The sequence below is a fragment of the Phyllostomus discolor genome, chromosome 7, assembly GCF_004126475.2.
Source record: "Phyllostomus discolor isolate MPI-MPIP mPhyDis1 chromosome 7, mPhyDis1.pri.v3, whole genome shotgun sequence".
Taxonomy (NCBI): domain Eukaryota; kingdom Metazoa; phylum Chordata; class Mammalia; order Chiroptera; family Phyllostomidae; genus Phyllostomus; species Phyllostomus discolor.
In genome coordinates, this window is record NC_040909.2 from 15,623,670 (window position 1) to 15,649,004 (window position 25,335).

Below are 25,335 nucleotides of genomic sequence, written 5' to 3' on the forward strand. Positions count from 1 at the left end.
GCACTGTGCTATCTCAGACAGTGATTGGCAAAGTTATAGTTGAATAGAGATGAGATTACTTTACCAAACATTTAAACAAGATGCCGTTTGTGTATCCTGAAAAAGCTAGAAGCTGCATAAAGAAAAACATTATCTTAAGCATAAATACAAGATTTTTGTTGTAATGCAAATATTTTTCTTGAAAAATGCAACCATAAAATATGGATACCAACTTATGAATAAATTATAATTTACAAATGACAGACTCAGAGCCAATAAGCCTGGGCATTATGCATACAGTATACATTCAAAGGCAAACTTGGTCTCTGACCTCATGAAGGTAACAATCTTGGATAATCTTGTTGCAGGGACAGGCAATAAACAAATTCAGGGGAAAAGGGAACACATAGGATAAAGGACATATGATTATATTTTCCATTTTCAAAATCTGAAGTATAATTTATACTCATTAACATACACTGATCTTTAATTTGATTCGATGAGTCTTGTCAATTTTATACATATGACCAACCATAATTATCACCGAAAACTATTACCCCAGAAAGTTCCCACTGGCACTATTCCATCACATTCCCACCTCAAACACTTTGGAATTCTTTCACCATACATTCATTTTGTTTGTTCTTAGATTTAACATAAACAGATCATAGATTCTTACTTTCTAAGTTATCTGGCTTCTTTCATTCAACCTGTTTTTGAGATTTATTCACATAGCAGCGATTGTTCCTTTTTGTTGCCGAGTAGTATTCCATTTTATGCATACTACGATTCATTTTCCTTTGGTAGTATGTATGAGTTGTTTCCAATTAAGGCAATTATTAGTAAGCCTGTACATTCTTGTTCTTATAAAATACAAATGAGGCCCTGGCTGGTGTGGCTCAGTGGATTGAGCGCTGGTCTGCAAACCAAAGGGTTGCTGGTTCCATTCCCTGTCAGGGCACATTCCCTGCCTGGGTTGTGGGCCAGGTCCCCTGTAGGAGGTACATAAGGGGAAGCCCACTGATGTTTGTCTACCTCTCTGAATATTAATATTTAAAAAATATTAAATAGTTCTCCAAAGTAGTATCATTTACACTCCCACCAGTATAATAGCTCTATTTACATTCCCACCAGTGTAGGAGTTCTACTTCCTCTATATCAAGTTTTTTTTTCTTTCTTTTTTTATTTAGAAGAGTCTACCACCAGCACTGTGATGCCCACGGGGAATGCTAGTATACAGGATAGATCTGTCTTCCCAAAACTCTCATGGAAGGCTTTTACAACTGACACCTAATGTAAATCTTACTGGACTATTAAGCAAAAAGGCAAGAAAGAATAGAAGTGGTCTAGGAAGAACACATGAAAGAGCTAAGAATGGCACATTGTTCACTTTCATCATACTAACAACAACAAAAAAGGCTAGATCAAGTTTTCTGATGGCAAAAATATGCTTTAAAAAAAGAAATGAGAAAACAACCTAGGAAGAGTAAGTTTTAAAAAGTTGATTAAGTCTTAAAAAAACATATTTGTATTTAAGTCTCTGTTAGATGCTCTTATGGTGTCATAAGCTTTCACTGCACTTGTCATTCTTAATGGCTCCAAATCTATCTCCCAAGTTCAAAGACTAGAATCCTATGTATTTGGGTTCACACCACTATATCCACAGCACCTGGCAAACAGATACCATTCAGACATGGAAAAGGTTTATCAAAGACATGCATGTTAGTTCTCTATTGCTGCAAAACAAGTTATAGCAAATCCAATGGCTTAAGACAACATACTTTCATTATCTCATGGTTTTTGAGTCAGGAAGTCCAGGTGAAGCTTAACTGGATCCCCTGCTTACTACAATCGTGACTACAATCAAGGTGTCACCAGGGCTGGGTTCCCATTTGAAGACTGACTTAGGGAAATAATTTACTTACAAGGTTACTGGTAGAATCTACCTCCTCAATACTGGCTGTTGGTTGGAGGCTCATAGAATCTGCCCACAGTTACCTGACTAGGACTTCTACAACATTAGAGAGATTCATATCCATGTTTATGTGACAACAATAAAACAATAAAATTTCTTATTGCTCATTTTATAACTCCAGCAAGGGGAGACTGATAAAAGTCCACTAGCAAGACAAACTGTGATATAATGTAACATAATCATGGGAGCTATATCATACCATCCTAGCCCCTGTCCACCACTCAATTCTTCAAAGGCTATGAATAGACAGGCTCTTTAAAAAATAATTCATTCTATAAAAAGGTTTTATATAGTTGATTATAACTCTCAGAGTTCGTTTGCAAAGTATAGTGTTACAAGATCTTATAAAATTGGCCAGGTTAATAATTCACCTCATAAATGAAAAGGCAACTAGTGCCATCAACAGAAATTAATATGGATGCCAATATAAAAGAATTAAGAAATAAAGGAAAGAAACAGAATTCCACAAAGAGAAAATAAAAAGCAAAGTGTCACAACACCAATGATTACATCCAGGATTAAAGGTTTTCTTTTTTGTTCCTTCTCTTCTCCTTTACCTTGTCGCTGGGTACTCTCAGGCTACACAAGGTCCCAGATCTATGGAAGTCCCATTAGTTGGCATACTTCATAACATACCAAGGCGAAAGTGCAAAGCAGCTAAGGACCAGAAGCTAAAGCTGGCATTTCAATTTACCTTTTATTATTCCTGCCATCTAGTGGCAGGATCAAAAACAGACTAACATGCTAATTAAGTAAGTGCACCAAGAAGAAAAAAACAGTTTACTAAGACTACTAAAACTAACAACCTAAATCCAATCCTGCCACTTGATACATATGAACACTGTCTAAATAGCCATATTAAACACAAAGCTAATTTTATAACTTAAACTATGGAAACTCCTATGTGAGGATATATTCAAGTCTAGTATTAGAGAGGTTCATATTTATGTTTAAGTAACAACACAAAACAAAATTTCAAAGGATTACTAATGATACAGAATAAGAAGTCATTTTATTGTTTTATTTTTACTAGGTCAATTCTAAAGTTTATAAAGACCCACAAATACATTTATTAACTAGTGCCACATCACCAAATTACCAATACTCATTTATGTACAAGCAGTTCCAACTGGGTGTTCAAGACTGCTCTCACTAACCTCCCTATTCTTATATGGGATAGATGGGACATTCTGATGCAAGATCTTTCATAAGCAAAGAGCAGGCTGTATATGTGAGATTGACAAACTACCTGTTTACAGTCCATTTCAGAGTAACACATGAAAAAAAAAAAACAAGGTTTGTTATTCAAAAGCTCAAAACATCCTGCATACTTCTTAGAGCTTCTCTATACCCTCCCACTTAAGGTAAAATGCATTATAAATTAAAAGACATTAGAATTCATAAGAACACAGAGTAAAACTTCTTCCAAATACATATTAATTGAAAACAATATCCTTATTTTATTGCTCTTAACTTCATTTTTGCCTTAACTGGAAATGACAGCTATCAATTTCTATAAGTATCCATTTAAAAAAGGAGGGCCTCTTCTGTTTTATAAAGGACACTTAAACTATAGGAAAAAAGGAAAAAACAATGAGAAGTGGGGACCAAAAAACTACATCAAAACCAGAGGTTCATATAAGTGTCTTACTGCCATTGGAAAAAAAATTCTAGGATCACTTATAAAATAATGTAGTTGACAATTTAAAACTATTTGCTCAGTTAAATCCAATACAGACTGAAATCTAAAAATCCTAGGCAAAAGAGACAGGTACACACACTTGCATGTATTCCTTCTCTCAACATAGCACACACACGTGTGTGTGATACGTATTTAACCCAGGTACACATTCATGTATTACAGAAACAAGATCTCCCAAAAAATGTTACATATAAACATACTTACATTTACTTATTATTAGATTATTATCTTATTGGTGTTATAGAATAATTATATAAATAAGATTTTTAACTAACAAGCATTATATAAAAATATATTATGATATATGTATTTAAGTCAGGATACATTCACATACTAAAGAAATAACATTTCTAACTAAAGAGCATCATATATATTAACAATATCCAATAATTATATAGTCATAATATCCCATAATTTGCTATGAATAAAAAAGTAGAATTGTTTGGCCAACTAATAAGCTCAAGAGAGAAATGAACAACATTTGGGGGTAAAGGAGACAGCAAGGGATAAACTAAAATTTAACAATCACTCAAAACAAGCAGTGTATATAGGCTTCTCTGGACATTTTAAGACTCACGGGAGGCATATTCATAAACTACAGAGCAATGTTAAAATTTGACCTAGTACTAAGTATTGAAGAGCTGGGTGTTAAAATACTCAGTTACCAAAATAAACGGGAGGAATAGTATAAATGATCAGATACTCTCGTCTATCAAGTACAGCAACTAAACTAGTTTTTCCCAAATTGCATTGCATGAAACACTAAAAACATCCTACAGTGATTCCTAAGTTAAATATGGTACACATTAAGTTAAATAAAATTAATACTGTATTTAAGAACCTTCCTGGCTTTTAACATATTAATATTCAGTATAAACATAAGTGGATGGGGTATGCAGTTTTTCCCAAATTTAAGTTGCAAGTTATTCTGTTTTGAACTACAATTCCTAGGATATGTATTCTGCAGAAAGAGCTTTGGCAATCAATATAATTCCTGTGCTCTCTTCTAGGCATTAAGTTCATTCTACAGGGTCCAGCACAAATAATGCCCCTTTTTTTGTTACAAAATTATAAGCATGTAATCCTGTAACATAACAATATCACATTTAAGCACAGCTAATAACATTATAGGTGAAATGTTCAAATTAAAACTAAAAATGATTATACCCATATTACTACCCTACCAACCACACTCAAATAGGCCTTACTTCTGCCAGTCCATGTATATTTCAGAGAAACCAAAAGTGATTTAACAGACCTAGTTTTTATCATTCCATTTTCAAAGAGAAGAGTATCAGTAAAAACACAAGGAGTTAAGAATGAAAATAAAAGAATGAGTCCGTTTCCTCTCCACTTTTAAGAGGGGTTCAAAGCAAGATGGTAGCTTTAGTATCCTTCACGTACCTAATTTTATAAAATAAGTAATTTTTATAAAATAACATGTATTAAACTCAGAGAGTAGCATGTTTTGGGTACACTCTTTTAAAATGTGTTTATTCTGAGAACCACAAATGTTACAATGCATTTATTGGATTTTAAATGGACTTAATTTTCCCCTGCCATTTTACAAATAGTGTTATACTATACTCCACCTGGTAGAATCTGGCATCACCCTTTTTGCCAAATTACTGGACACCTATGTTTTATCATGGTAACATTGCATCAACCTTATAACAAATGTTATACCTCGGTTTACTTCTTGAGGAAGGATAATTTTCATGCATAACACAGAAAGTGGAAGAATCTGGGACAGGAAAGAATAAAAATGAATGAGATCAGTCATGCAATGGCTCTTATCACTGGTGGAAAAGATTCCTCGTCAAAGTCTAAAGATGCTTATATTCCACTACATGTCAAAGAATTCCCCCCATAAGTACTATTATCACTTTCATTTCCGCCTTTGAATCTTAGATCCAAGAAATCTGATGACATGAAAGTTAAGTCAAGCTCAAGTGTTGCTTCTATATTGGAGAGATGTACGGAGATGTTTGTCTTCAGTATATAGAATTGTAATGATCAGAAACTATACTTACACAGAACAATCTTCCTAAATGAGGGTGGGGAAGAAGTGTCTGTAAGTTTATTTTTGCATATTTTGTATTTGTTCAGGCAAATTGTTCAATTTATTCAAAGTCCTGTGGAATTCAGAATTGCTCTGTGACATTTTCAGTTTTAAGGCAATTGAGCTGCATGCCTACAGTGTTCTTTTTAAACTACCTATGGCAAATACTTGAGTATTAATTGTGAGTCTCTGCCTTCTATTATAATTTTATAAAAACTATTTATTATTTATAAAACTATAAAAACTATGATCACAACATTTAAGAACCTTGATTTCCATGATAATGTATGGAGTTAGGGTCAGTCAAGAAAACCAGCCTATTCCTTTCCACTCTCTTCTTAACTCCATCATACCCTCAAAGTGTGAGAAATGATTGCAAAACTAGTTTGGCTACCAAAAATACAAGTGTTTGCAATGGACTGGCAGCTCCTAACTGACTAATCCAATTAAATAAGTTAGAGGAAAAAAATACTGAGGAATGGGGAAGGCAGGGAAGACAAGGAAGAACTTGAACTTGAATGTACTGATTCTAGTTCTGTCACTCTGGACAGGTCACCTGGCCTGAGTCTCCTCATAACAAAAGTCACTTCCTCTAAAATGTTATAATGGACCATAAATGAATAAAAATTATTTGTAAATTTTTCTGAGACTCAATCTTTTGTAGGGGGAGGGATGTAACAAGTAGACTGATGGTGGCATCATGCTGTTGGGTAGGCCAAAAAGTCTGTTACATTTTTTTCAAGATGGATCTAGTAGTGCTTAGTTGTCTTTCACTTCATTCAAAACAAATGTTACATTGTATTGTTACAACTGTTATTATCAGCCCTGCATTAAAAAAAAATCAAAACTGGTGAATTTTTGTGCAGTCATTTTAATATCGAATATGGAAGAAAATATGCAGCATTTTTGGCACATCATGCTTTATTAGTTCAAGGAAGATAAAAACACAATCGAAATGGAAAAAAGAAATTTGTGCAGTATATGGAGAAGGTGCTATGACTGACAAAATGTGTCAAAAGGGGTTTGTGAAGTTTCCTGGTACTACTGACATTTTGGCCAAATAATAAATTAGCGGTGAGGCTGTCTTAAGCATTAGAAGCTATTTAGCCACACCCCTGGCTTCTACCCTCTAGAAGCCAACAGTGGAAAATAGCTAATGTACTGAAAATATCCAAATCAATAAAATTCATTGCTGAAAATGAAAAATGTTTTTTTATTTTACAGAAAAAAATGTAATGGACTTTGGTGGTCAACCCAATATTTCAAAACTGTACATGTATACACATACTATTCTTTATACCAAAAATACCACCTGCAGCTGACTTCAAAGCCTATTTCATAATATACTTACCAGTGCTGCTCTCATTTGTAAAATGGAGATAATATCTCGTAAGATTGCTTAAGGACCAATAAACCACAAAATTCATTAAGATCTGCAACAAATTTAATCCAGACTCAGTCTCCCTCCCTCAAAAAGTCCAAAATAATTCAATAAAATAACTAACCAAAGAAATGAAAAGGTATTTCACGGAAGAGAAAATAAAAATGATAAACAGCCCTGGCTGGTGTGGCTCAGCAGATTGAGCACCAGCCTGCAAACCAAACTGTCGCTGGTTCGATTCCCTGTCAGGGCACATGCCTGGGTTGCAGGCCAGGCCCCCATTTGGAGGTGTGCAAGAGGCAACCAACTGATGTTTGTCTCACACAATGATGCTTCTCTCCCTTTCTTTCTCCCTCCCTTCTTTTCTCTCTAAAAATAAATTTTAAAAATCTTTCTTTAAAAAACGATAAACACACTGTGGTTGCCAGTCTCCAAAGATTGGCCCTAGACAATTCTGCCCCTACCTATATATGCATCTTCTCCTGTAACGGTGATATCTGCCTGTGCCTTTGCTGAACAACAAAACATAGTGTAAGTGACCCTGATCATTCCAAGCCTAGTCTTTAATTGGCCTGGCAGCTTCCTCTCTGGTGGATTGCTTTCTTTGAACCCAGCCACAATGCTGTGGAGGCAGCCCAAGCAGCCACAAGCAGGAGCCAAAAGCCCCAGCTGAGCTCCCAATCAAGATTCCAGATTACTCTGGAGTCTAAACTGTCTAGCATCCCAGCCATTCTAGCCCCAGCTGAGCATAGCCTGTTGAGCCTCCAGATGACTGCAATCATCCCAGCATTGCAGATGACACCATGAAGCAGAACCTCCCAATAAATCCACAGAATTGAGAAGTAAGGAAATACTGTTTTGTCACTAAATTTTGGAGTGGTGTACTATATTTTTATAAATAACTGAAACATATTATGACAAAATTACCAAGTATATACCCTAGCAAACATGCATATATATGTATCACAGTAGCATTCTGAAACAATGGAAACCCAAATGTCCATCGACTTGCAATGTATAAATGTAAGCCAAAGATTACAAGAAGGTAATACTATTTTACAAAGCTCCAAAGCAAAGCTTAGCAATATACATGAGGTTTTTCCTTTTTTAATATGGCAAAGGAAATGTTAAACTCAGGACAATGGATTCCTAGTGCTAAATGGAAAACCAGAAGAATAATCCAGAGAAGGAACTTGAATAGATACAAAATTGGTAATATTCTAGTTCTAGAGTTGGGTAGTGGTTTCTCAGGTGTTTATCATTATGTTCATAATTACATACAAAGATTATAAATTTTATATCCATCTGGAATTTTCAATACAGCTTGACTTATTATAATTTTATTTATAGAATTTATATTATGTTGCAATGCATATCGAACAGTTATAACATCAAATGCTTATTACACAAACTTTTAGAAGTCTAGAATGATTTTTACTTCAAAAGGAAAACATTTTCTTTTGTTTTAAATGCTGTTTATATTAGACTCTATTAAAATGTGGTAAGTTATTTTTACAATCAAAATTAAAGTATCTTAACAGGAGAAAATATCTCTCTTTTAATGAAGAGACTGGCTCATTTTAACAACCTTCAAAAAATGGCTTTATTTAAAAAGATATTAGTTGCTCCTCAAGCTCATTCTTCTACTTTAAACAAATGACTGATCTTTACACAATTTTAAGATTAGATTCATTTCATCGACCACACTGTTTCATGATCTTGTTCTTCAAATGCCAGGAAGCTGTTTAGCATATTAAAATAAAGGTTTTCTTCAGCTATGGTCTAGAGTAAAAATAATTTTAGTTTTGAAATTAAATTTCCATAAAGCACATTTATTAAATTTGTAAAATTAAGAAGCTATGCAGTGTTATAATTGTCAATATATTCAACAAACCCTGCTCACTGTAACAGATTTTTAAAAAGGAACATTGATAAAGATTTTGTTTTTAAAGCACACATAATTTTTAAGCAAAAACATCTAAAACTGATCATTACAGCATATCAGATTTAGAATGCACAAGAATACTGTTACTACATGGAATAACAGCATAATTAAATAGCTGACCAGTCATTTTGTTAGAGTTCAAGTAGAGCAAATGAAGATAAAGACAAGCCAAGGCTTGTCTTAGCTTATTTAATGCTTAAGACCTACAATATTCAGTGACCATCCCAGTAATTAGACACAAAAATATTTCCACTGCAGAAACACTTTAATACAGCCAAAAATTTTATTTCATCTCTAATGAGTATTTTTATTTAGTATACTTTAACCTCTCACGAGAAAGTGTAAATGAGATCAGAACTGTGATGCCTTCCTAAAGTGTTGCTTAATTTCCATTATGAATTACCTACAATCATAAAGTTACATCAAGAGCCAAGAAAACAAATGGATCATTAATCTAACTCCACCCAAACTCATAATTTTCATTAATTTAGCATATTCTAATGCCTGTATATTCAATGATAATTTCTATTCTTATTCTTCCTCCACATCAAGATGGATTATGCAAGTTCAAACAAAATGCCAGCTTAGAAATTTACTTCTATTGCTGCCATCTGTCTTTTTTATCTATCTCAAGTTAACAGCACTGAAACTTTTTCCATGTTTGTTTAGATATTAACTACTCTTTTCTTACAAGATTCCTTAACTAGTAAGTTAAAACTTAAGACAGAACTCCCTAAGAGTTACTTGTACTTGGAAGAAATATTCATAGGACAAAAATCTCCCGGCATCAAGGTTCTTTTTAAATTAGCCAGCCAGCCAGCCATCTCCCAAGTGCTAACAGTAATCACTGACACAAATTACTTCTGTAAACATCTCCATCAACTCTTTCCTTCTATAAGATTAAAATGACACCTTAGTTGAAGGGGAGATTATGACATTCACTACTAAAAGGTGTGTGTATACTGGGTGGGGTGGAGGTGGGGTGGTTCACACCACCAAGCAATTCTCAAGACACCAACACCAGCTGAGTGTCCTTCAATTCAACTCAATTCTGAAACTATCTACCTGGAGGTAATATCAGATCCCACAGGTTAAGGGCTCAGTCCTACAAGACTGACACCCACCCACACCAACTTCAGACACCAATGCAAGTCCAAGTTGTTACCAGCGCCTCTAACCCAAAGGCTATATTCCAACAACCCCCTCCTTTGGGTTTGACTAATTTGCTAGAGCAGTTCGCAGAACTCAGAGAAATATTTTACTAACTACATCACCCATTTACTATGAAAGCATAAAACTCAGGAACAGGCAGAAGGAAAAGATGCATAGGGCAAGGTATGTGGGAAGGGACGTGGGGTTCCATTCTCCCAGCATACCATTCTCCCCAAATCTCTAAATGTTCAATCTGAAAGCTCTATGAACTCAGTCCTTCTGGTTTTTTATGGAGGCTCTATTACAGGTATGATTGATTAAATTACTGATCACCAGTGATTTAACTCCCAGTCTCACTCTACCACCAGAAGATCAGGGGGTAGGGCTCCTAGTTCCAGCCCTCTAATCACAAGGTTGGCGCCACTAACATCTCATGAACATAACAAAAGACCTGTACACACACAAACATAGGGCTTTAGGAGCTGTGTACAAGAAACAGAGATGAAGACCAAACAAATTATTTCTTACAAATCATGATATCACAACAAATCCAAGGTTTATCAAAGTGTTACACAATCAGGAATTCCTGTACTATTACCATCACCAAAACATAAAATGTAGTTATCATTAAGGATAAAGGATTTGTGTTAATGTAAGTTGAACACTCACTATAATACAGTATAGGGATAAATATTCTAGAAAGATTAGAAAAGATATTCTGACTTCTGACCAAGATGGAGGCATAGGTAGATACACTGTGCCTTACCGCACAACCAAAAGAAGGACAACAACAAATTTAAAAGCAAAAAACAACCAGAACTGCCAGGAAATCAAATTGTATAGAAGTCCGACAACCACAGAGTTGAAGAAGAATCATTCACCCAGACCTGTAGGAGGGGTGGAGACAGGCAGCTGGGTGGAGAGAACTCATGGTGAGGCAGCAGCTAGAGAAGCGGGTGGGCAAGTCGATGACTGGTGGAGCGGGCGGTCCCACATTTGTGTGTGATAAACTGGGTGGAACAACTGGGGAGCGAGACAGACTGTGCAACCCAGGGTCCCAGAGTGGGAAAATAAAGCCTCAAACCTCTGACTGAAAACACCTGTGGGGTTTGTAGCAGCAGGGTCCCAGAGTGGGAAAATAAAGCCTCAAACCTCTGACTGAAAACACCTGTGGGGTTTCTAGGACCCTGTGGGTCTCTCCAGCCTCACAGGAGAGTTTGTTGGAGAGACCCACAGGGTCCTAGAATGTATACAAACCCACCCACCTGGGAACCAGAATTTGATTGTGGGCAGCAGGGGAAGTGACTGAAAACCAGCAGAGTGTGGAGCAAGTGGCACTGTTCCCTCTCGAACCCCTCCCCACATACAGCACCACAACCCAGCAACATGGGTTACCCCGCCCTGGTGAACACCTAAGGCTCTGCCCCTTATTATAGAACAGGCACCCGGAGACAAAAAATATGGCCCAAATGAAAGAACTGATCAAAGTCCCAGAAAAAATACAACTAAGCAACAAAAAGCCAACCTATCAGATGCACAGTTCAAAACATGGGTAATCAGGGTGCTCACAAAACTGGTTGAATATGGTCACAAATTAGATGAAAAAATGAAGGCTACACTAAGTGAAATAAAGAAAAATGTACAGAGAACCAACAATGATGGGAAGTAAACCGGGACTCAAATCAACGCTGTGGACCAGAAGAAAGAAGAAAAACATTCAACCAGAAAAGAATGAAGAAATGAGGAGGGGCTTAGGAACCTCCAGGACATCCTTAAATGTCCCAACATCTAAATCATAGGAGTACCAGAAGGAGAACAGGAAGAGCAAGAAATTGAAAACTTATTTGAACAAATAATTAAGGAGAACTTTCCCAATCTGGCAAAGGAAATAGACTTCCAGGAAGTCCAAGAAGCTCAGAGAGTCACAAAGAAGGTGGACCCAAGGAAGCACACACCAAGGCACATCATAATTACATCACCCAAGATGAAAGAAGAAAACCCTAAAAGCAGCAAGAGAAAAGGAGACAGGTGCCTACAAAAGAGTACCTATAAAACTGTCAGCTGATTTCTCAAAAGAAACCTTGCAGGCCAGAAGGGGCTGGAAAGAAGTATTCCAAGCCACCTACATCCAAGATTACTCTATCCAGCAAAGCTGTCATTTAGAATGGAATGGCAGATAAAATGTTTCTCAGGTAAGGTCAAGTTAAAGGAGTTCATCATCACCAAGCCTTTATTATATGAAATGTTAAAGAGACTTATCTAAGAAGATACAAACTCATAGTTACTAACAATCACACCTGAAACAAAAACAAACCAAGCAAACAACTGGAACAGGAACAGAATCACATAAATGGAGATCACATGGAGGGTTATCAGCAGGAGAGTGGGACAGGGAGAGAGGGGGAAAAGGTACAGAGAATAAGTAGCATAAATGGTAGGCAGAAAATAGATAAGGGGAAGTTAAGAACAGTATAGGAAATGTAGAAGCTAAAGAACTTACAGGTACAACCCACGGACAAGAACTAACGGGGGGTGGAGAATGTGGATGGGACGGGGTGTACAGGGCAAAGGGGAGGGAAATGGGATAACTGTAATAGGATAATCAATAAAATATATATTTTAAAAAAGATGTTCTTACCATAAAAGATCATCTGTTAGTCTGTCTATAATGAGAACAATTAAGTTATCAATATTATCATTAGAGGGGGGAAATGAGCATCATTATCACCATAACAGTATCTTGCTCATTTAGGCAAAGAACAGGTAACAAGTCTCCTTGAGTGTTCTTACATTACAGATGTTAAAATCTCCTTCAAAATGGCTCTGGGCCTATTTTAATTGTTAAGTGAACAGTTTTGAACAAAATTTAAATGACTTCATATTGGGATTAATAAAACAGGTATTTATACCTCTCAAATGTAAGGCAGCTAAACTACGCTAGATTGTTATTTCTGAAAGGAGTATGCCTGGCATGTTTTCTAACAGTTAATACATTTCACAAAAGAATCTCTACTTCCTTGGAGAATTCATATAAGAGGAATACCAGAGGGATTTAAATAGCTTAAATCATTAAGTTGCACCATTATCCAAATAGAGCCTAATTCAAAGTCATTTATATTTCTCTCTGGCTGTATTACATGGGATTTGGGGGAGAATGGGTAATAAGTATGTATACCTTTCTTATGAGATACATAGTTTAAATTTTCAACTAAAAATGAATTAACTCTGGTAACAGTCTTCTGTTCACAAAAGAAATCAACGTCTATCCATTTAAGCACTGTAGCATGGGCTCCACACTAATGCGAAGAAAAAAAACAAACAAACCTGAATTTGATCAAGATCATTCTGATCAATAAGTAGAAATGCATTAGAGAGCATTCAAGTTTGTCTGAAGAACTATTTTCTAATTTTAAAAAAGCTTGTTAGCAGGGTACACACAAGAAGAAAAATAACTGCACTAGATTGTAAAGACAGGTGGACCTCTTTCTTAATGTCCAGCGTCCTTTGTCTTAAGATTTGGTACAACATGTCTTTAGGAAAAAGAAAAAGAATAAAAAGCTTATAAGCTGGTATCATGTTTCCAATATACTTAATCACATAACACATAATGTGAAATTCACACACACCACAGATTTCAAGTTCCTATATAAAAAAATCCATGACCTTTGCTTTACCTTTCCTTGAATAAAACTTATTCCCTGAAGACTGTTTCTGGAAGAATCTTATCCTACCTCTCCCATTCTTCCTAAAGACCAAAACAGTACTAAGTCAATAAAGAAAACAAAAATTGAGGAAAAAATAAAGGTGGTAGCCATGAAGACTGGAAGAAGAAAACAACACAGAAAATAATGTAAGAGAAGTACAAACTACTCAAGACCCTACAAGAGCTACACAGTTAAAATTACACACAACCCAGGGTCATCAATCCTCTACAAAAATATTATTTCAATACATTAAACAGTCTATTCTTAGGGTTTTTCTAATTTCCTTCACTTAACGCCCCCTTCCAACATTTCGTCTTTATTTCCCTTTTTCTTTATTTCTAGAAAAAAACTACCACTTCTTTCTTTCAAGAAAAAAAAAGACCCCTTCCTTCAAGAACTATGACTCCTCCTTGCCTCATGTAAATTTTAATATACATCTTTAAAATGAACAACAGTTGGCAAAAACTGTTAATTTAAAGACTAATAATTTTGCATTTATCTGGTTACTTATTTTTTAGTCTCTTGAAGGACAATGATGTGTCCTCCCCTGCTTCCCTGATGTGTCTTCCTTGTAGTCTCACTATCAATTGTAAGACTGCATCTACCAGGCCAGTTAGTACCTTTAAAAAAGTTGTCAAAATTGTCTAGAGACAAGGCTGGCTCCAGCTCAAGAATTCGATCTTGAAATAATTTTTGATCTCCAACGAAGAGATGAATGCCTTCCTTTTCTAGGTACTTCTTGCTGCAAAAGAGCTCGAAATCAGCCTGGTTTATCAAATTATTGCATAACTTTATTATCCACACACTTTCAACAACACTTTGATCAATGAAGATAAACATTTATGGCAATGCTGAGCAAAAAATAGAAAGACACAGAAGCCACAAGTATGTTTATTTAAAAATTTCACATAGGTAACATTGTATTATTTAGGAATGCACAAAGAATTATATCACCTATTAGGAAAAGTAAGGATGTAATTACTATAGAAGTGGGGAGGGGGAATGAAAAAGGCTTTTGAGGTGGTAGCAATGTTCTATTTCTTGATCTTGGTGATTATCACATGGGTTTTTATTTTATAATTGGTCACTACACTGTAAATTAGGCTTCCATTCTTTTCAGAATGTGTCATTTCACCATAAAAGAAAAATTATTTAAACACTGAAACTAAACACCTTCTCACAGATAAGAGCCTTTGTAGAACACATCCCTTGCTTATGTAAACTTACATAAACATTTAAGGAATTTTCAAAAAACATCTCAAAAAACTACAGGAGTGCTCCATTGGTTTTCCTATGGATTACACAAGATTTTATAATAGTTTATTTTAATAATTAAACCTTAATTAGGGTAGACTGCACTTTATTTACTGGAGTTACTGGTGTTTGAAGAATAGGCATGAGGTACTAAAAGAGAAGATCTTAAAAGTTCTCACAAGAAATTTTTATAACTATGTATGGTGATGAATATGAACTAGACCAATTGTGGTAATCATTTTGAAATGCATACAAATATTGAATCATTACATCATACACCCAAAACTAATATAATATTATATGTTAACTATACTATGTATACCCCCCACACTTGATACATATTGCTAGATTTCACTAAAGAACACAGTACTGTTAAGAAATATATTTTACTGCCTGAGAATAGCTAATAAACCAGTAAGGCATGAAGTGAAATTAAAAGGAAACCCCTCCAAAACATTATCAACTTGATTATCAACTAATTGTCAACACTTCACCAATATAAACAAAATTTCTTTATGTCTTCATGCAGTATTTCTCTTTGAACGGGAATGAAGGGGAAAAGGCCAAAAATTCAAGTTTGAGAACTTAAACCATGAGAAATATTAACTTGTAGAAATTACAGGTAACTGATGAACACAATTCTTTAAATCACTAATTCTAAAAGATGTCAAACTTGACACAAAAGCTGTTCCAACAGCTATACTTGAATCGCTAACATTTCCAATACCGTGGTAGAAACTAACTTCCCCTCATCCTCTGAAATAACAATTTCAAACAACTTCTCATAAAACTCCCTCCAATGCAAACATAGGTGCAAAGAAAACAGAAAAGAATCTAGCCAAGCTACAACTGTACCACCTTAGAAAAAGCACTTCACCACTCTCATAGTCAGCTTCTTTGCCCAGAAAACAAGACAAGCCAGCATGTAAGTACTCTAAAAGTCCTTTAGGCTAAAGAATTCTGGGTCTACACTAAAATTTTAGCTTCCATCCTTTAGTGGAATGGCTTAATACTTCCAACTTCATTAATATGAACTTCTTACAAATGAAATAAATTTAAATGTAAACATTCAGTTGGATTAAATTACTCTTTCCTCTCATTCAGCTATTCTCTTAAAATTGCTATCTCTGAAAATTCCCTAGTTATCCAGATTTAAAAACTTCAAGCCATCACCAACTCTTCTTTTTCCTACATTAAAGCAAAGTAATTAGCCATCACCAAGCTAGTGAGCTTAGCTAGAAAAGATTGTGCCCAGGCATTTTGATAGGCCAATATGTTAAGACTTAAATCAGGGCAGCTGATTAAAAAACAAATTAAATGAAGGACACTTTCATTTAAGTTGGCTATGGAAGCAGAGGATGCAGTAAAAAGGACATAGGCGGACATGTATTATTCAATTCTTGTGGGGAATACCAAATTGAAATATCTTTTATTTATAGAAATGAGATGTTACCCAATCTCAATTCTGAGATCTAAATCAAGTTGTAAGACACTGTAAAAACTGTGTGTTTACTACCATTTACACCATTTATTAAAGTTATCCTACAACACTAAGTTCCACAGAAAGAATAACAAATGACCACAGATGATATGGTTACTTTAATTAAGGTACCAGTCACAATTCCTTAGAAATTCACTTATTTAAGAATAGTACCAACTTGACTGACATAGAGGCATTCACCAACTCACATACAGGTAATATTCCAGAATATGTGTAGCTGTCTTTCTTCTTAAACTATGAAAGCATTTTTCCAAAGAAACAGAATTCCATACAGTAGTTAGGTTTCCTGGCAAACAAATGCCAGTAACCTACATTTACCAAAAATACAAGAGCCTCTTCTAACTCTTACTCTTACCTAACATACTCCTACCCACCCCACCCCCCAAATTCTATAGTATTGCCACTTCCTATATAAATTTTTAAATCCTTGGAAATTATTCATGGTAAAGTGAGGACACAGAAACCTCAGAAAAGAGTAAGTGGCTTAAGAACAAAAAATAACCACCAGAATCAGGTAACTCAAATAAAGGAGTGAAGATAGAGTAACCATTTACATTTCTTTCCCTTTCAATGTATTAATTTGGTCCATGCATTATCTTTCCTATATTACTTGAAAATGTTTTTGTTTTTTCCTATTCATTACAGGAACTGTCAGGAAGCCACTTTTGCAATCATACATAAAACTAAATTAAGTATTATATCTGGATAAAATATGGCAAAGAAAGAACATGAATAAGAAGACAGAGTAAGCAACAGGCTGACCAATAAAAAGCTCCTAATAATTCAAAAGAATCTAGGAATTCTACATCAACTAAGTCTAAAAAAACCATAACAAATACCCTGCTAATAACAACTTCTGAGTTTCTCCTCAAACATCAAATTGAGCAAAGTCAAGTTATTCAACTAATGATGTACTCAGGTAAGTCACTAACCAAAACCCAGAATGACTAAATCTGATTCTAATCTGCTGTCCAATTGAGGAGCATGTAGAAAGAGTATTTATACCCATTATGTTTAAGTACTATAGAAAATACACGCTATCCAAAAATAAGAGATCCTCTTTATCATGGAGTTAGGGAACAAAGAAAACATACTTTATTTTGCATGAACAGTATACTATCAGTATCTATAAGCAAGGTTTAAAAGCAGTAATACATAGATGGAAAGATGATGAGGTAAAACATTAACTTTAGAATGTAGGTGTTGAGTATGAGTGTTCACTATAGAATTCTTTCAACTTTTCAGTATGTATGAAAATTTTCATAATATAACAATTTTGAAATACGTAGATATGCACCGTGCAGTACTTCATAAACTTTGTAATTCAGGTTAACGCAGTATTGTCTCTCTCTAAAAGCATTAAGCTTTCACAAATTGGAGAAAAAAATTATTTGATCATTCAAAAATAATAATCTTTTCATTATGTTTGGCAGCAAGTATGTACTGGTGGATACTAAGCTGTTACAACGAAAAGAATTTTTAATACTTTCTCATATTAGAAAGCACTCAAAACTTACTAAGAGCATACAAATCAGAGACAGATTTAGTAAACTCAGGCCAGTAAGTTTCCCCATAGTTATAACAACTGGGTCAGAGCCTAAAACCTAAATCTTTGAGTTTCTCGTTTGGTCTACAACCTATGCGGCCTTTATGCAAACTACATATGGCAGTAAGGGGTATTCAGTCTTACCCAAGTTAGTCTTCAAGAAAACCCTAAAAAGAAAGAAAAAATTCCAAAGTCTTTGCTGACAGATCCTAACTAACCCAGGACCTATTATATATGCCTCATGAAACCCATGATTACTACCTACAGGAGCCACTGCACTCACCCTAAACGGGACGGGGTCCAATTCAGCATCTCAATGCACTCCCTCCCTGCAGCTCCTCCCTAAATGTTCCTGCAACTTAAAATGATCTCAAGAGCTCAAGGCTAGAAAAATTTTAAATTACCTCATATGAAATCAGTGACAGTATACCTGTTTTGAAGTGCAGCTGAACTGCTGTTGCTAATGATTCCACACTTTTTAAGATTTGCGGATGCTTTATTCTAAAACTGGTTTTATTACCCATTTTGTCTTCTTCAGAACTGAGGTCAGTAGCCTCTTTTTGTCATCTGGAAAGTGAAGAAAAACATGACGACCTCAAAGTACAGGAAGTAGTCCCCAACTTACAAACAGCTAATGTTTCAAAGGTTTATCACTCCTTTGAAAACATATTCCGTACTAATTAACCTTTATATACACCAGGGTCTATAAAAAATTGCATTCAAGTTTCAACTCTGAGCTGCAGCTTTCCCCCCTTGTACAGCTAGCTGCAGCCCAAACTCGAGGCTTAGAGAACTCTCTCACTATATCTCTGGGGAGAACCCACTACAACCTGTGCAAGCAGGGAAAAGGGCAGCTCTCCTTACATAGGGCGATTTTACATTGCTTCTGTGGGAAAGCTACCCTAATTTACCAAGACAGCGGTTATGGAAAAGGTACTTGCTTAACACAATGTAAAAGTACAACAGTTACAACAAAAAGAAGTGGAAATTACATTTTGCTTCAGATAAGAATACGGTAAAATTAGGTGCTGTTAAACTAGGTAGTCAACCAAATGTTTGACAAGTAGAGAACATATTCTCAAACTGCTTCCTCATGTCTGATCAACTCAACTGATAAGGGAGGAAATTAATGAAGTGGCAGGAAAATCATTACCAATAATGTTGCTAAGTTCTAGAAATGTGCATTGTACTTTAAAATTCAGTAAATAGATAATATTCAACACCATATACCACCCCTTATAACTGGTAAGATTTATTCTTTTTAAAAACTGACAATTTAGAAAACAAGTATAACTTTGTGACGAGTCACCTTCAACAGCTAACTAGAGTCTTACACAATTTAAGAACTGTAAAATTTACAGAAATAATAAACAGAGAAAGTAAACTTTTCACTAAACATACTTCAGAAATAAAGTTGGTAACAGAGACATGAAAAAAGGGATCAAGGAAGGCCAGAATAAACTGGTTTGTAGATACAGAACATGAGAGGACCATTTCAGTATGATGAAAGGTTCATGTCCATTGCTAAATGTTAAAATGTAACTTGTGAGATTCCCAACCTAGCATACAACACTAGGATGTTAGACTGTAGACCAGTCAAACTATTGGTACTATTAGCAGCTTTGTAGAACTGTTTTAAAAATCCAAACAACGGGCAATCTATACCTAAACCCCTCTCTTTAAAATTTCCCAACAACAATGGATTTTAAGAATGAGAAGCCTAACTACCTGAAATCTTCAAAGCCTATGAAAAGTGAGCGAACAGGATTTCTTTTTGTCTTAAACCTAATTCTCTCATTAAAGTCACCTGAATTATATTTAGACATTAGGTTTATCTGTTCCCAATAAGGGACAGGGACAATTCCTTTATTATAAAGGGCTGTTTACTATTAACCAGAAATCTAACATTATGAACATAAACATTTCATCAGAAATATAACAAAATGTAAATATTAAAACTACAATCAAGAAGAACGCCTAAATGAAGTAGGTCTTTAAGGTCGTAGTGGTATGTATACCTTTAGCTTTGTGTATTGTGATGTAGAATTCAAATGTTATACATTTACCTGAAAGATAAAGTTTCTGAAATATGAAATGTTTTTATACATAGAAAAATAGAAGTGAAACAAATTTTCATGTGGATAAAAAAGGGTTATGTTCTTCAAGTATATTTTGAAACCAGAGAAATAAAACAATGTTTCATTCTTTGCCATACTTAAAAAAAATATTATCTGCAAAGCAACCTAGTAAGACTTTTCATGATTACTGATCTTTGGATGACTCGAGAGAGATTTCTAATCTTCCTTCAAAATAAGGGAAATGATGACAAAATCATCTCATACTTCAGCTGTGAATTTTTCTGCAACCCTTAATAGTACCCTCAACATTACTCCTAATATTAGGCCTTCCCTTTGTAAGAATGGTAACTCTGAAAACATACAATTTTTGTTACCACTAATGTTTGGTCAGCCATGCACTTCTGCTGTAATCTGAAAAAAAACAGAACTTTCTCTTTTCACACTGTTCAGTAAAATACTAGCAGTTTTCATTTTCTGGTTCCAATTTCATTTTTATCTAATCTGGTGTTTCAAAGCAAAGACTAAAAATTCTGCACCTAGTTCACAAAGCTTCACAGTAATTTATTTTCTTCTGTCATTCCAATTAACATAAAAGTTGTCTTCTAATTCTGTAATAGAACATATAACAAAGTCTGTCCACAGCTTTAAAAAAAAGTTATAGGAAAAAAAATCAAAACTTCTAAAATGGAATTAAAATGTTTCACGGAAGAATGTCACAGTAATTAACTGTTATCCTAAATAAAATTCTCAGTAAGTGGGCCCCTCTGGTATTCAATATATGATGTATTACCAATTTTTCTATCCATAACAAAACTCCAATCCAGTACACTTTGATATATGGGTAATTTACTTCACAAAATATTGTCTATGTATTTAGTAACTCTCAAGAAGATTTTCTCTCTGTATTTCAAATGATAAATATACTGAAGTTTAGTTAGACCTGGCAAGTAAAAGGTCAACAAAATGAATTTAGTTAGCTTAAAAGGTATAAACAAACTCAGGTTGGCAAGTTGGAAAAAATCAATCTTCCTACCTAGATAATTCACAGACCAATATAGTGTCTAAATTAGCTATTGCATTTAATGGGGTCATTTTCTGTAACATTCAAGTCAGTCAACCTGAATGCACATACCATATGCAACTCCGGTATTACAATCCAGGGCTCCCTATCACCGTGGTAGTTTGTTCTCCTATCCACAATCTTCCTGCAGAGACCAATAAAGGAACTAATGCAATGCTTTCCGATACTGTGCACAGCATCCAGAGGGTGACGGTTTAGCCAACAGAGTAACGATTTTGCTCTAAAAAGCAATCCAAGATAGTTATGGAATAGTGAGGTGCAGCGTGCACTTAAGGACCTTGAAAAAAGCCACTCTTGAAAAAAATATCTAATGTTAAATAAATAAGACTCCCTCGCTTTCAGATCACTTTCAAGGATGTTATTTCCTTTCCTACAACACCTCACTCAACTCTCTTTCAGAGAAACGGTGAACTGCAAGCCTGAGTACACAGCTGCTGCACATCTAGACTCATCTCCAACCGCAACAAGGCAACCCCTGGCCGATCCCATCCCAGCCAGCGAACACGCGCTCGCAAAAATGAAAGAAGGCGATAGCCGCGGGCGGGGAGGCGCGGAGTCCGCCACGAGTCTGCCGGCTCCCGGAGTGGCCCGGACGGACTCTGGGACCCAAGCGGGCTGCGAGGGGCTTCGTTCACCCTCCTGGGAGTCGATACACTTGCCCCGCCGGGGGTCAAGGTCCCACTCGGGGACCCCGACGCCTCGTCTTGAGCTGCTCGGGGGAAACTTCGCCCACGGGGAGGGGGCGCGCCCGCCTCTGCGGGAGAGTGAGAGGGGCTCGGCGGCAGCGCGGGGCCAGGTCCGGGGAGAGCCGGGGGTCCTGGGTCTCCACGGGCCGTGGGCGGGGGAGGGGCGGCGGGGCACTCACCACGGGTCGAACTCGTGAATGATGCTTTCGAAGCGAATGACGGCGAAGAGGCGCGAGCTGAAGCCGGCCAGCCAGGCCAGAAAAAGGATGGTGAAGGAGAGCAGTGACTGCCAGCCGGCCGGCTGCGACAGACCCCCGGACAGCCCCGCAGGGGCCGGCTTCGGCGACGCCACGCCGCCCGCCGCCTTGTGCGCGCACTGGGCCCCGGGCCCGTGGTGGCCGTGCCGGCTGTTCCCCAGAGCCATGAGGCCGCTCCACGGGGACGAGTTGAGGGACGACTTGTGCTTGCTCTCCGGGGCCGAGGGCTCCGCCATGTTGTGCCCCGGCGGCGGGTCTCGCTCCTCGCCGCCGCCGCCGCCTGGTGCGAGGGGTGCTGGGCGGGGACCGATGAGGAGGAGGAGGAGGAGAAGGAGGAGGAAGAAAAAGGAGGAGGGAAGAGCGCTGCGCGCTCCCGCCCTCAGCGCCGCGAGGCCGGGGAACTGGGGGTGGAGGTGGCGGTGGGGAGTCTACGCCTCCGCAGCGGCCGCGACCGCCGCTGTCTCAACTCGGATGGCCCTAGAGCCCCACTAGCCATCCGTATCCCCAGTGAATCTGCGGCAGCGGCAAAAGCCGACGGGACGAGGGCGCCAGAGAAAGAGCAGGAGCAGACGGAGGCAGCACCTCGAGTCGGAACAGCAATGACATTCTCCCTCACACCCGCCGCCCGCCCCGCCGAGAGGAGCAGGAGGAGGAACCCCCTGGAGCCCGGGCGGAGCTCAGGCAACCTCTGACTCCGCCCCCAACCCAACAGGAACTGGCTTTTCCACCTGTCACAATGCGACAGGTCCGTTAGGGGGCGGGCCCAGAACTACGCAGCCCACCAATAGGGGCGCGAGCTGGAGCGGGGATTGGCTCAACCGTCCTTCCTCCCGTATCCCCTCCCGGCCTCGCGCGTAGTCGCCCGGAGCCGCCGTGCTGCGTGGCTACGATTTCATTGTCGGTTGAAAGATGAGGTTTCGCGCGCCTGTATTGTCGGCAAGCAAGGGCGCTAGGCGGCTCCGCTCGGTGCACGGAGCTAAGTCCGTCCCAGGGAGGGGTCAGGAGGTGCTCAACAGCAGAGCAGCCTCCGTCAAAATCAGCTTAAGGGAGACAGTACACCGTGCCTACCCGTACCCGCCAGGAGTTCGCGGGCTAGCCTCGGTCGCGACTTTTAACCCGCTTTGCGCGGAGCGCCTACCACGTGACAGAGCGCGCAGGCGCGCTACATTAGTCTTCGTCGCGCGTGTCTGGCCGGCTGGGCTTGGCCGCCCGGGGCGCCCTGCACCCAGCGCAGCAACTGAGCCACTCGTGGCGACGCCACAGTCTGCCCCGCAGGGTGCGCCAGGCGTTCTGCCGACGAGACTGCGAGCAAAGACAAGTTTTCCGATGCGGAATACTCTTCGGAGCCCACGGACAGCCCCTAGCTTCGGGAAGACCTAGAGGGGCAGGCAAAGTGCGTCTTTGTCTCGCTTCTTTCATTTCTTGTATTTTCCTAACTGCAAAAATAATGTTTGTTCCCTGGAAATATGGGAAAATGCAGGAATTCATTTTAATGACTGCATACGTTACATCAAAGGAGTGAAACAGTGCAACTTTGTGTGGACTTTTCAGCTGTTACCCAATTCTCTCTGTAGGAAATGATAACGGATTTAGGATCCCTGTACACAGCGAGTTTTGCGCGCCTAGGTTGTATTTTTATACTTTCTTTCCAAAAAGAAAGTGCGACCGAGTAGACTAAACTCAATGTAAAATGAGTTTTAAAAGTGAAGTTGTACGGACTCTAGATCTGCGCTGATGCAAGCCCCCACCCATTAAGGGCACAGAGTTTGCAGTATAATCAACACTCAGTAAATAATTAATGTTAATATAAATTAACAGTTAATTGTCCTTTTATTAAATAAATAACGACGTAAACGCATGTATTCACTGAATACACAGATGATTATTTTCTTAAGTCATTTAAAAACAACACATTTAGAACATTTAAACACACTTAGAAATTGTGTTTAAATAGTAGGTCTTTTCAAAATGTTAAATTAACAGAATAGTTTGAGATTGCTCTTCTAATGGATCCTGCTCCTTTTTTAACTTACTAAGTGATTAACTTTTTCTCTCCTTTTCATAGAAAGATAAATAAATAAAGTTGGATTAAGAATCAAAGGTTCCCAGAAATAGGCTTTTCCCACCAATAATTTAATAGCAGACATTTATCGAACATCTACATTCTAATGAGAATTATAACAATATTAACTGAGTCCTGTTGTACCACAAGAGTGACATGCTCTTCAACTCTATGTGCTAAAATGCATCATTTAGAGTATTTGTGCCCATGTTGTGTAAACCAAAGTTCTATCAGCATGAAATGAAATGTATTTTGTGTTTTTGTTGTAACTTATTTGAATATTTCTATTTCATTGTCTTTTTTTGTAGATTCTCCCTATTAAGTTCTACATTATCTTCTTTGGCTGCCAGACCCCTGGTCTGAAAAGTGGTAAGACTTGGTAGTGGTCCCACATGGTTGCTTACTAGCTTTGTAAGTCACCTGCATGGGCTGACCTTTCTACTCTTAAAGTCAATTGTTTATATCAAATGAAATTGCTTATCTGAAAATACTTTGAGAAATTGTTATGGAATATATGCAAACACAGCATAATGATGAAAGTAAAAGCAGTGGGAAAAACCTGGTTATTCTTGGTATTCATTTATTTATTTACTTACTCATTTGTTCATTCAACAATTATTTATTGAGTACCTCCTTTGTGCCAAGCACTGTGTGGGCACTGAGATGCAGTAGGGAACATGGGAAACAGGTTCTTGCCCTCATGGAGCTCACCAGCCAGCCCTAGGGACATGGGCATAAACAAAAAAACCACACCTCTAAGTACCCAAATGCAATATGAAAAATACTATGAAAAAGAGATGCATGGGGGATTTAATCTGCAAAAGATGAGAACATTACCCTGAGGAACCATCCCTAGGGCTGAGGACTGGTGGTTAGAATGAATGGACCAGGGAAAAAAAAAGAGAGTGGAAAGACTCATCCAAACAGAGATGCACATGCAAAAGCCCTGCAGTGTGGCTGGGAGGCAAGT

At 37.5% G+C, this 25,335-nt stretch overlaps 1 protein-coding gene and 1 non-coding gene across 2 annotated transcripts in view; one reads left to right on the plus strand and one right to left on the minus strand.

Moving 5' to 3' along the window:
• Positions 1 to 22,962, minus strand: part of STT3B (STT3 oligosaccharyltransferase complex catalytic subunit B) — an 89,604-nt gene extending 66,642 nt beyond the window's left edge. Inside the window, exon 1 of the mRNA XM_028518448.2 lies at positions 22,226 to 22,962. Coding sequence (XP_028374249.1) covers positions 22,226 to 22,539 — 314 coding nt within the window. The 5' untranslated portion in view covers positions 22,540 to 22,962. The remainder of the gene's footprint in view (positions 1 to 22,225) is intronic.
• LOC114502211 lies at positions 13,595 to 13,726 on the plus strand. The gene has a single exon (XR_003685058.1). It is a non-coding gene; the product is annotated as a small nucleolar RNA SNORA81 (small nucleolar RNA).
• Positions 22,963 to 25,335: the final 2,373 nt, after the last annotated feature.